The 12,869-nt window shown below is 49.1% G+C and overlaps 1 protein-coding gene and 1 pseudogene across 9 annotated transcripts in view; one reads left to right on the forward strand and one right to left on the reverse strand.

The window, feature by feature from the left end:
- The first annotated feature begins 7 nt into the window (after nucleotides 1–7).
- The window catches only part of Lrsam1 (leucine rich repeat and sterile alpha motif containing 1), a 37,027-nt gene continuing 24,165 nt past the window's right edge, over nucleotides 8–12,869 (forward strand). For 3 of the 9 annotated variants that reach the window (XR_013438306.1, XM_021723567.3, XM_078048249.1), the window contains exons 1-9: nucleotides 8–134; nucleotides 2,228–2,356; nucleotides 2,696–2,752; nucleotides 3,281–3,325; nucleotides 4,316–4,393; nucleotides 6,549–6,617; nucleotides 8,721–8,805; nucleotides 9,654–9,775; nucleotides 12,553–12,643. Coding sequence is in view for 7 of the 9 variants with exons in the window: in XM_021723567.3 (XP_021579242.1) it covers nucleotides 2,285–2,356; nucleotides 2,696–2,752; nucleotides 3,281–3,325; nucleotides 4,316–4,393; nucleotides 6,549–6,617; nucleotides 8,721–8,805; nucleotides 9,654–9,775; nucleotides 12,553–12,643 (619 nt within the window). In the remaining 2 variants the exon portion in view is untranslated. The other 6 variants (XM_005320987.5, XM_021723569.3, XM_021723565.3 and 3 more) reach the window with 6 other exon arrangements.
- Nucleotides 10,824–11,454, reverse strand: LOC101956051 (large ribosomal subunit protein eL18 pseudogene; annotated as a pseudogene).

The following is a 12,869-nucleotide window of genomic DNA, read 5'->3' on the forward strand; positions in this document are numbered from 1 at the left end:
CGCCGGATATAGGCAGGAAAACGCGGCTCTCGCGAGAACTTACGGCTCCGCCCAGTCTCTGAGTGACGCCCTTGCCGCCTTGTTGCTTGTGGGCAGGTGCCTAAGACTGACGGCTGGAGGGCCGGGTACCCGCGGTGAGCTGGGCTAGGGATTCGGAAAGGGGGTTCGGGCCACTTAGCCCAGGGTGTCAGAGAAGAGAGGGCTGTTCCTGAGATCTTGGGTCCTGCCGCTCCCATGTTTCCCTGTCATGAGGGTCATTCCTGGGTCCCTGTCACCCAATCCCAGAGTCCCGCCTCTCCCGTGAGGTGTCCTCACCCCCATTCCCGGACCCCAGTACCACGGCGATCCCAGACCCTTTCTAGCCCCTTCATAGTGTTTGCATTTTAGTAATCCAGTCTATGCGGGTCTAAATCCAGTCTGACTCTTTCTGAGACTCTGCGGTTCCCAGAGTCTCAGACTTCGTCATCCTAGTCTGCATGACTTTCTGAGGTTCCGAGTTTCGGTCCCCAGTTCCTGTGTTTGCAGAAGACCACCAGCTCCGTGCTGGGTGGTCTGCGACCTCGCGTCCATGACCAAGCGTTTTGAGTGAACCGCCTGCCTTCGGGTCCTCCCAAGGGACCTTTGGGGATTTCTCCATCCACAAAGCCAGGTTAGCCAGTCCCAGTCCAGCCAGGGAAGGATGGGTGTGGTTCTCCCCATCTGGACCGGACTTCGGGGAGGATAGACATCAGAAGCAGATTGAAAGGAGTTGATTTGGGATGGATTGGGGAGCCATATGGCATTGGGAAGGAGGTCAGGAGGGCTGGACATCCTCTAGAGGGTGAGGGATAGCCGGTCATCAGGGAGCAAAAGAGGAAGTGCTGGTCATTTGGGAGGATTGGAGAAGGGCTGTTTTTAGATCAATTTTCATTTCTACAGGCAGGTGAGTGACAAGAGGGCTCTGAGCTGGCTCTGCAGGCCTGGCAGAGCCACTTCTGACAGCCCACGCCCAGGGATGGAATCCTCCCTCTGAGGACCGGTTGTGTCTTCTTTGGTTGCACTGTTTCCCTTCTTCCTAGCTCTTGGAGTAGTCCCTTATTCAGTGTCACCCATACAGTGCTTTGTAGAGTCCACTTAGGGAGCGATTATACTGCCGGGTACTGTGCTGTGGGCATCACATACATTAATCATTGGGTCCTCACAGCCCCCCCCCCATGTTAATAACATTATTACTCACACTTTACACATAAGGACACTGAGACTCCGAGAGGTGAACCAAATTGACACAGTTGGTGGGTGGTTTGATCTTGGACTCAAACCCAGTAATATTTCATCTCAAAGGCCGTGATGTGAACCATCCAGTTCCCTGGGCGATTGTTTCCTAGGCCTTGCTGTCACTTATCCAACATTGATAATTCGCAGATAGGAGCAGGTTTCAAGGCTGGGTTTGCTGCAGTCAGGCTGAATAACCAGATCACTGCACTTAGTGAGCATTGGTTTCCACACCATAAATAGTGCTGGGATGAGAATCAAATAGAACAACTGTCACAACCATGAAGGTGGTAAGGTGCGTGAGGATTGTTGGATTTTTTTTGTGTGTGTGTGTGGTTTGTTTGTTTTTTTTTTTAACTTTTTGTTACTGAGAGGATTGAACCCTAGAGGTGCTCTACCACTGAGATACATTCCCAGCCCTTTTTAGTTTTTATTTTGAGACAGAGTCTTGCTGAGTTGTCCAAGCAGGCCTTGAACTTGCAATTCTCCTACCTCAGACTCCTGAGTTGCTGGGAATACAGGTGTGTGCCACCATGCCCAGCTCTGAGGATTGCTTTTTAACTTTTACTTAACTCACAGATCTCTTTGGTGATGATGTAGTTGAGCTCCCCAAGTCATGGCTGATTTATTTGGGTGTTGCTGATGCTACTCTGAGGCCTAGAGGAACCTGAGGAAACTCCCCTAAGGCAGAGGGGAGAGGGGATCCAGAATGGAGAAGGACCAACATCTCACAGTGGGTCAGTGGCAAATGGAGGCCTGAACCCAGGAGACCTGGCCTGCCTTTGTGCTCTTTTCACCCCATCCTGCTCCTTATTTTTTCATCCAAAGTATTGAGCTGTACTGTGTAGGCTCAGAGTACTGATGACTAAGGGAAACACAGCCCTCCCTGCGTAGAGCTTACAGTCCAGCAGCCAACTGCAAGCTCTGTTACTATGCCACCTGGCCTGAGAGTCAGGCGCTGTAACGAATTCCCCAGGCCCTGACTTGTCTTCTACGACCAGTGTCCTAAAGATTTCCCTGGGAAAAAGGAAAGATGCCACTCTTCTTCCGGAAGCGGAAACCCAGCGAGGAAGCGAGGAAACGCCTAGAGTACCAGATGTGCCTGGTGAGGGAAAGCGGGTTTCCTCCAACTCCTTCTCAGCTCCTCCTCTGCCCAGTGGAATAGGGCTTTGTCTGCCCCAAGCCACCTCCCATCTTCCCCTACCAACCCCTGCACTTCCCCTTGGACTGAGCATACTCATTCCTTGTTGAATTCTCTTCCCTGCTGGACCTCAAACTCTGGGGAAGCAGAGATCACACACAGGATGGACTGGTGGAATCAGACTGTGCTGTGTCCCTTGCAGCTCCTTAATTCTATGTTTCTTTGCCTGATTTGTCCACTCCATAAGAGTGTTTTGTTTGCATGCTTTTAAAAAAATTCTTTTAAAAATTTTTTTTTTCTTAGGCCAAAGAAGCTGGGGCAGATGACATTCTTGACATCTCTAAATGTGAGCTCTCAGAGGTAAACTGAGGGTAGTGTAAGGGATGTGGATTTGATTTATCCTGTGTTCTTTTATTGCATGTTCCCCAGGAAAGACAGATTTGGAAGAGGGCTTAAAAACAAAAACAAAACAAACAAACAAACAAAAACAGAAGTACTAGTCAAGAGATCTTTCCTTAGATTCTATTCTTGTCCAAAAGAATTGAGATGATCCTTTGGACATAACAGTCAAGAACTCTAGTTAGAAAATGTACCCACAGAGTCCTCAAATGTTGGAAAATTCAGGATTCTTCAAAAAAAAAAAGTCAGGGTTCCTGATGGGAACTGGATGGGCAAGATAGGACAAGGCCCCTCCTGCCCACTGATTGGGGCAGGACTGACCTCGTCCCCAGCATTCTTCTTCCCCAGCCCTCGCCTGGTGGACTGCTCTTCTCAGCAGATTTTGTCTTGCTCCCCTCTGCCTGCCTCTCCCTCAAGTCAATGCCCTACAGAGAACAAATGAAAACTTGGCAGAAGGGGAGGCTCTTACTCTTCTTTATCTTGTCTTAGATCCCATTTGGGGCTTTTGCAACATGCAAAGTTCTACAGAAGAAGGTGAGCTGATTCTTTATTTTCAGAGAATTGCTTACTACATGTTTGCTTGTCTGAAAGCATGTGGGATTTTAGGTGCTATCTTCCTCACCCAGACAGGTGCCGAAGATACCTTCTCTCAGGCTCTTACCCTGTTGGTCTGCAGCAGGGGTCACAGTTAGGACAGCAGGCTTCGGGGTTGGATAGCCCTGGGGGTCTCGTGGCTCTGCCTTCACTAGCTCTATGACTTTTGTAACTTCCTTAAACTCTTACATCTCAACTTCTTCATCTGTGAAATGATTTGTGGAATTCATAGTTCTACTCTCCCAGAGATATTGTAAGAACTGAAGGAATAGTAGGTAGAGGGATATAATTCCTTTCACATACTAAACACTTATTAACCCCAGTGATAATAACAACAGAAACTGCACCCATTTTGCTCTGGCCATACAAGGGAGTTTAGGAGGGGAATGAATGATTTTTCAGAAGTGCAGTGCAGCTTTAGCAAATTTGGGTGCAGGGGGCACATCTCTAAGTGACGTATCTAAATGAACTAAGTAAAAAGTGTTCCCTCTCAGGAGCGTCATGAGCTCCTTGTCCCTGGAAGTATTCAACCAGAAGTCAACACCCGACACAAATAGCAACATATGACAGGCCACACACTCACTAGGTGCCCATCCTGGGCTGAGGACTTTTTATCATCACAGCAGCCCTCCGAGGAAAGTACTTTATTATTCTCTGTTTTCCAGGAAGACACTGAAGCTGAGAAAGGTTAAAATCAGGACAACTGATCCCTTCTCAGAATTAGATCTCTAAATTCCAGATCTTAACGCCATATGATTCCACATTCAGAAGTCCCATGACACTAACAGCATCCCCATTGCATGTCTGGGCAAGTAGAGATACCCAGGGGACAGCAGGGCTGCTGGGCATCTTGTGCCACACTCCACTTGCCTTTGGCTTTCCCCTGCTGCTCTTTCCTGCCTGACTCTTCCTCCACTCTTTGCCTCACAGGTGTTGATTGTTCACACGAACCACCTCACTTCCCTGCTTCCCAAATCCTGCAGCCTCCTGAGCCTCGCAACCATCAAGGTACTGGGGCCCCCTCCAGTGTCATAGACTCTATATTGTGTTCCAGGTAGCAGTTGGATTTCTGTTAAAGGTTATGCTATATATTTTTGTTACTATTGTTGTTTTGGTGGTACTGGGGATTGAACCCCCAGGGGCACTCTACCACTGAGCTACATCCCCAGCCCTTTTTATTTTGTTTTGAGACAGGGTCTTGCTAAGTTGCTGAGGCTGTTCTTGAACTTGCAATCCTCTTGCCTCCGGCTCCTGAGTCACTGGGATTACAGACATGCACCACCACCCCTGGCTCCAGAAGGTCCTAATATAATAAATGGTCAATCTGGGATTTGATCAGCCTGCTTTACTGGGCACTTCTGTGTGCTGTCCAGGGGGTAGAGTGACAAAGATAGTCAAACTAGGTGATTTACATGCTAAGTAAAAAACTAAATCCTAGATTTGTTGCAAGTAAAATAGCAGACAGTGTGGAAACAGATGGCCTCAAATAAGATGGAGGGACATCCAGGGTATTGTATGATCAACATGTGAAAATCCCTTCTAACTGTCAGCCCCTCCTGGACAGGGGCTGGGGTGTCATCATAGCATATGCAAGATATCACCCAGGATTGTTCTGCATGAATGTGAACTTGTGAGAGTTAGTGTACACACTGAGAGAAAAGACTGGCATCTTAGACATCAAGTGTTCTTCACGGTCAACTCTGGGTTGCAGATTGGGGATAGTTTTTACACTTCTTTTTTATCTTGATCCAGCATGGTTTTTTTGTTGTTGTTGTTGTTGTTTGTGTGTGTGTGTGTATGTGTGTGTGTGTGTGTGTGTGTATTTTATGGAGCTGGGGATTAAACCCAAGGTCAATCATGTGCTCTTCTGCTCAGCTTCTTCCCCAGATGATGAATTATTTTGTATTCAGAAAAAAAAAGAGAACATTTAATCCTGGTGATTAAATGTGATTCCAGCAACTCAGGAGGTTGAGGCAGGAAGATCGAAAGTTCAAGACCAGTTTGGGCAAATTAGTAAGCCCCTGTCTCAAAATAAAAAGTAAAAAGGGAGGGCTGGGGTTGTGGCTCAATGGTAGAGCACTTGCCTGGCATGTGTGAGGCATTGGGTTCAATTCTCAGCACCACATATAAATAAATGAATGAAATAAATATTTTTTAAAAAGGGATTGGGATGTAGCTCAATGGTAGTGTGCCCCTAAGTTCAATCCCCAGGAGAGCAAAAAAAAAAAAAAAAAGAGAGAGAGAGAGACATTTAAAATATGTTTTAATATTTCTATTTGTAGTATATATATGCATATTTTATCTGCACATGTGTGTGCTTGTATATATTTATTCTTTGCCTTTTTTGCTCATTTTAATCATTAAAAAAAATTAGTAGGCCAGGCACAGAGGTACATGCCTATAATCCTAGCAACTCAAGAGATTCAGGCAGAAGGATCACAAGTTTAAGGCCAGCCTAGGCACTTTAGCAAGACCTTCTCTTAAAAATAAAATAAAGGACTAGGGATATAGCACAGTGGGTGGAGTGCTTGCTTCCCATGCACAAGACCTTGAGTTCAATCCCCACGAAAACAAAAAATAACAAAAATAAAATAAAAAGGGCTGGGGATGCAGTTCCAAGGTAGAGCACTCCTGAGTTCAATCCCCAGTACTTAAAAAAATTAGCAAATAGCAGTTAAGCAAAGAAAAGTTGGAGCAAGGGATGTCATTTGTGGTAGAGGGCTTGCCTAACATACCCAGGCCCAGGGTTCAATCCCCAGCACCACAAAAATAAATAAAGAAAATGGAAGAAAACATACAGTTTTGCACTCTGGAGAACCATTATCACTATTTTATTGCATATTTGGTAGGGTTTTTTCCTGTGTGAATATTTTTGATGCTATGGAATGTTTTTACTTTTTAGCCTACAGATACACATACTGTTTTATATCATATTTTTTGGCTTATCAATAAAAATAAAAACTTGATAAATAAAAGAAGGAAATGGCATAATTGTTTGAAAAAGGGAATGAGATAGTATTGCTGGATGTTGAGTGGGGCAGAGAGGGTCGGGTGCTGGTGGCTGCAACACCAGAGGCTTGAGTGGCCCCTGTCATCTAGCTGCTCTGAGCCTGGAATCCTGGGGCTTTCTCAGTGGATGTCTGAGAGGTGTCTTCCTCTTCAGGTTCTGGATCTCCACAACAATCAGCTGGCAGCCCTTCCTGAGGACATAGGGCAGCTGGGAGCCCTGCAGGTAAGACTGTGGGAAACAGAAACCCACTTCCCATGGTGGAATGTTCTGGGTGTGCTCTTGCCAATAGAAGCAGGCTGCACTTGGTCCTGGTGCCACCCTTGCTGTCTGGGCTGTGGCTATTTTTGACACCTGCTTTTTGGGACTTCATCTTGAGCTTCCACAGCTTTTCAGAAAAAAAAGCACAGTCTACATCTGAAGAGCAATGGCTGTGCACTCTTAACTCACGTCCCACCGCTGCCTTGGCAGTAGCAGCCCTGCACTGATCGAGCACGCACGCACTCTGTGCCAGTGCTGAGATAACTCCGCCCCTGGCATTACCTGCCAGTGTTAGTGTTGCCCCCGCTCTACACAGGAAGAAGTGGCTTCCATTGCACTGAAGCTGAAAATCTCTCTTTACCACACCAGAAGATCCCAAATAGGCTGGAAGTGCAGTTCAGTGGTAGAGCTCCTGCTTAGCAGGTGCAAGGCCCTGGGTTCCATCTCCAGCACTACAGAAAGAAGACCCATGCTATGGGACCCAGCTGTCCTTCTAGTCTCCTCTCCTTCTCTTCCTCCCTTTGCTTGCTGAAATCACCTCCTAATACCCTCTATTCTCTGTCCCCACCCCAGCAGGACCTCTCCTTCTGCTGAAGTGGTCCTTCCTGGAGCTGTCCGTGGGGCCTTCCTTCACCTATTAGCCCAAATGTCCCTGAATCCTCCCAGCCTCCTAAGTGCATCCCCTCAGTCCTCTCTGTTCCCACCCTATTTATCTCCCCAAGGGCACTCTATAATTGCAGTCTCTAATCATAATTATGTATTCAGGCCTCACCTGTGGAATGTGATTTCTCTGAATGCTGCCCCTTTACCTAGCTCACTGCCTGGCACATGGAAAACACCAAGGAAAGGTTTCAATGAACAACCCCAACATGTGGGTGATGTCATCACATTTTACATAAAAGAAAACAGAGGTCCAGAGAGATGACTGTGTCTGTAACTTGCCCAAGGTCACATAGAAAACATGTGGCAGAGCAGTAGTGATTGTCCCCATTTTGATCCACAGTATGTACTTGGCATAGGATCTTAAGGGACCTGCATTCCTTTTTTTTTTTTTTTCTTTAATTGGAGGTTGAACCTGAGGTGCTGCACCACTGAGCTACATCTTCAGCCTTTTTTATTTTTTACCTTGAGGCATGGTCTTACTAAGTTGCCAAGCCAGCCTGGAACTTGAAATCCTCTTGCCTTAGCCTCCTGAGGTGTTGGGATTGTAGGTGTAGGTTGGGATTGTTGGGACTTTTTTTTTTTAAGGGGGAGGGGAAGGGAGAGGATTTTTTAATATTTATTTTTTAGTTTTCGGCGGACACAACATCTTTGTTTTTACGTGGTGCTGAGGATCGAACCCGGGCCACAAGCATGCCAGGCGAGCTCACTACCGCTTGAGCTACATCCCCAGCCCAACTTTTTTTTTTTTAATATGTATGTTTTTGTAGAATTATGCATTTTCTGTCTTGTAACTTTTGGGTACCTGAGTATAAAATGCAGACCTCCTTTAATTCATCAAATATTTATCTACCACGATCTTTTAAATGGCTACTTAGCTTTCCATTGCATAATTTTTAATGACTTCATAGTGTGGCATCCTGTTGGCCTCCTGACCTTGCCTCACAGGATCCTGGAGGGAGCAGGCTTTGGAAAAATCCATTAAGCCCAGCTCTAACCTCAGCACCACCAGTTCTGGCCTTGAGACCTCAGCCGACCACATCACCGTTTGTGGCTCAGTTCCCTTTCCTCAACACTGTGCTGCCTCACCCAGCCCGACTCTGATAGCCCTCCTTCCTGCCCCCTGCTTGGGCATTTTTGGTTAATACAAATGATGGAGCCTCAGCTGGGAGCAGGTTTTGGTCTTGGCCTTTCCTTCTGGGGCACCTGACTTCACCACTCTGAGCTCAGTTTTCCCATCTCTCTAATGGGATCGTAACAATCCACACCTTCCTCACTGGACAGGCAGAAGCAGGTCAAGGCAGGTGTTTACAGTGCCCAGAGGACACCTGGCCCAAAGCAGGGGTGAGGGGACAGAGGTAGTCACTGTGTGTGTGACTTCTCATGTTATTTCTTTCTCTTTCTTAGGTATTAAATGTGGAAAGGAATCAATTGACTTATCTCCCACGCTCCATTGGGAACCTGATCCAGCTCCAGACCCTCAATGTGAAAGGTAGGGGACCAGGAAGGCTTGTCTATGTGACCCTCGGTCAGCTGTGGGTCAGCCCAGTCAGAATCCACAGGGGGCTCTGGCTGGAGCCACTGAACATGAAGATGACACTTAAACTGGACTGAGCTCCTGCTAGGTCTGTGTGTCCCTATAGTAACCAGAGAGAATGTGTCTGGAGGGTTCCTGTGACTCCTCAGAGTCAGACAGTAGTGACAGCTACACTGAGACTTGGTCCTTCGTGTGTATAATGAGGAGTGGTGGGAAGAGAGAGGACTGCCTGGCTGAGGGGGATGGAGGCGCCATGACAGTGGTTCTGAGTGGCGTGTCACACCCACTGAATAGTGTGGTCTCCTGACGGTCCCTGAGGAGTCAGAGGGCAGCAGAGTTGTCCGCAGCCTACAGATGAGGAAAGTGCCACTCAGAGAACAGTGATGTGCCCAAGAGCACCCAGTGAGGTGACAGTGAGCCAAGACTCTGATGCGGTCCAGCTCCAGCCCTGCCCCACCCCAGCTCCTCCACTTCCTCCCCAGCACTCTGCACAGAAGCCTCAGCCTATCCAACGGTGGTGTCCGACAGCGATTGAAGATAATGGTGCCCCAGCTGTGATCACTAACCATGGGACAGGCACTGGGCCCAGGACCTCACAGGCTTCATCTCATTGAATCCCTCTGGACTCCTGCAAGGCCAGATAGTGTCCTCGTCCCTGTCTCACAGATGAGGCCCGGAGAGGTAGTTAGTTTTCCACTGAGCTAGTCAGTGGTGGCAGAACCTCTCCATCCCTACCCTCACTGAGACCTGCAGTGTCAGGCAGGACTTTGGGGTGCTGAGCTCTGCCACTGGGGTCTCTCTAGACAACAAGCTGAAGGAGCTGCCGGACACCGTGGGGGAGCTTCGAAGCCTGCGTACTCTTGACATCAGTGAAAACGAGATTCAGAAATTGCCACAGATGCTGGCTCATGTCCGAACCCTGGAGGTAAGTGGGGAGCCATTCTCACGTGGGGTCCCCTCAGCATGCCCCATTCTGCCTGCCCCCATTCCCAAGGGTCTGTTCTGGTCACAAGGTGCCTGGTCCCAGAGGCCCCCAGCCATGGTCCTTAGGAGCTTACAGAGCCAGTGATATGTGGGCATTTGTAACAGTGTGATTTTTGCTACCATCATGGAGGCAGGAAAGCCGTCTAGAGTAGAGAAGAAGGAACGCTGAACCTGGAGGGGCTACACTTTAGGAAATCCATGGCATTCAAACTAGACCTTGGAGAGGAATGAGATTTTGTGATGTAGACGTGGATAACAGGAACATTTGGCAGAGGGGCAGGGCAGGAGAGGCAGGAGGTGGGAAGCACAAGGGAAGGGAGGAGGGGCCAAGTGGTCGGGAGTTGCTGGACCTGGGACCCCAGTCATCAGGAAGCTGGGAGGGAAGGCAGGGGCAGTAGGGGTGGGTTGGGTCTGGGCTAAGCATGGCTGGGCAGAAACCAAACCTCATTGGAATGTCGGGTGGCAGGGGAAGGCAGGGGCCTCCTGGGACCCCGAGTGAGTCAGCTCAGGCTGGCATGACAAAGAACCATGGACTGGGAGCTGAAATGGAGAAATCTGTGTTCTCCCCATCCAGAGGCTGCAAGCCCGAGGTCAGTGTTTACAGGGCTGGCTCCCCCTCAGCCTCTCCTCCTGGCTTGTCTGGGGCCTCTCCTTCCCGTGACTTCATGTCACCTTCCTTCTTTGCTTGTCTGTATCCAAATTTCCTCTAGTCATGTTGGATCCGGGTCCAGCCTTTCTCCAGAGCCACATTCTGAGGTACAGGGGTAGGGACCTCAACTGGCATACGTGTGAGTTGAGGGACATAGTTCAGCCCACAACAGACACCAACTCAAGGAGCCCACTCCGAAGGTGAGCTCTTGTGGTCTGACAAGATGGCTCCATTCACCTGGAGCTTTCTAGAGCTAGTCACTTGACCTGTGTTAGCTCTGAATCCTCACAGAATTTTTTTTTTCCAAATTCAAAGCTTTTTATTAACAATAAATCCAGGGTTAGTTTTTGTAGCCTCGGCTGGCCCTCTGGCCTCTGGCACGCTCGAATTTCCTGCCCTTGGAGCGGACATAGGGTTTGGTGTGGCTGTGGGGTCCCAGGAGCCTTGCCAAAATGCCTGTACACCTCTCGGCCCTTGCGAGGACCAGGGCCCTTGCGAGGACCAGAGAGCAGGACTGTGCCACGGCCCTTGGGGCAGTCCAGGGCCAGTTGGTCAAAGGTGAGGATCTTGCCCCCAGCCTTAAGGATGCGGCTGCGGGCTCAGCTGCTCACGCGCAGTGTGCACACCTTCAGTTTGGGCACCTCCTGAACACGGACGTCATCTGTTATGGTCCCCACGACCACAGCTGTTTTGTTTTCTCGGCCAGGAAGCCAAGATGATCTCTCCGGATCATCCGGGAGAGGGAGAGAGGGGTCTATTGATGCGACTCATGAACAACTTCTTCAGTACAACTTGGTTGAAGGTAGAATTGGTTCATCTAGCCAGAAACGATACAACTTGACCAACAGCCTTAGGTAGATGTCCTGGCTCTTGGGCTCCTTGCGCCAAACCTTTCGGTCCTTGTTGTGGCGTATGTTGACTCCCATGATGGTGCCTAGAGCTCGGCCTAGTCCGGAAAGGGCTCACAGAATTTTTTTGAAGCAAATACTGTTGTGGCACCTTGAAGATGAAGAAGCTGGGGCATGTACAGAGGCAGTCACTGTGTGTGTGACTTGCCCTGGAGTCTCGCAGTTAGCCATGGCAAGGTGGAACATAGGCTGCCTGAATCTGATGCCTGTGTTCCTCACCTTCATGCAGCTCTGTGTGTGGGTGACCAATCCACTCACAGTGAGGACAGTCATGCTGAGCATCCCAGAATCCCCTGATTCTGTTAGTCAGTCATCTCCCTCAAGCCAAACTGTCCGTTGGGGGGGCAGGTAGCTCAGAGGGTGCAAAAGGAAGTGGCCCCCCTGGGTAGCTGGTGCCCTCCTACCTGGTGGCTGGATTTGGAAAGCACAAATATCCTCAGACCTGTGGGGAGCTCTCTGGGCCTGGGGTGCGGCTCAGGGTGGAGCACTGCAGAAGCAGCTCTAGGAGGAAGGCCCCGTGGGCCCAATCCTTTAAAAAGAAGCTTTGGAGCTTCTCATTTTAAAAGTCATGTATATATTGTTAATATATATATATAAATAATAAATATTAAAAAGATTTCACAACTACGCATGGTGGCACACACCTGTAATCCCAGTGGCTGAGGCAGGGGATCGCAAGTTCAAAGCACACCTCAGCAATTTAGTGAGGTCCTGAGCAACCTAGCAAGACCCTGACTCAAAATAAAAAACAAAAAGGGCTGAGGATGTGGCTCAGTGCTTAAGCACCCCTGGGTTCAATCCCTGGTACCAATTAAAAAAAAAAGGATTTCACATAGGCAGTATCCCATAATCCCCCTGTTAGAGGAAACCACTTTGAGTTTGAGACAGACCTTCCACCCATGGCTTCTATCCCATACTAATGTGAGAGGTATAGTATAATTTTTAACAGAGTTGGAATCGCATTCTTGCCCATCCTATAAGTTCCTTTTGGTCACTCACTTATGTATTTGTCCCTAAGAGAGCAAGAGAGCTTGCTGTGTGCCAGCACCACCCAGGTGTTGGAAGGGCTCCTGGCACACCTAGGCAGAGGGGGCAGGTGGCTTCCACTCCTGCTGGGTGGCAGGTGAGGCACACAGTAATGACAGGCCCTTGTGTCTGCAGACGCTGAGTCTCGATGCTTCGTCCATGATCCACCCCCCACCGGAGGTGTGTGGTGCCGGCACCACTGCCATTCAGCAGTTCCTCTGCAAAGGTAAACTCAGGCCATCTGTCACCAGCAGCCACCCTGCGCCAGCCCCGGGGTGGGGGATGGTGTCACTGTCCCTGCCTGCTGGGAGCTCAGGGTCTGTGATCACGGGCTGGCTCAGGGGTGCCCCTGGGTTAGGTTGGGACTAGTGAGGGGCCTGGCAGAAGGAGGAGCCTGTGGAAGGCTCTCAAGGGGTGGGCGGTGGGCGAGCCTGAGGTGTGAGGAGGCCTGT

This window comes from Ictidomys tridecemlineatus, chromosome 4 (assembly GCF_052094955.1).
Source record: "Ictidomys tridecemlineatus isolate mIctTri1 chromosome 4, mIctTri1.hap1, whole genome shotgun sequence".
Lineage (NCBI taxonomy): Eukaryota > Metazoa > Chordata > Mammalia > Rodentia > Sciuridae > Ictidomys > Ictidomys tridecemlineatus.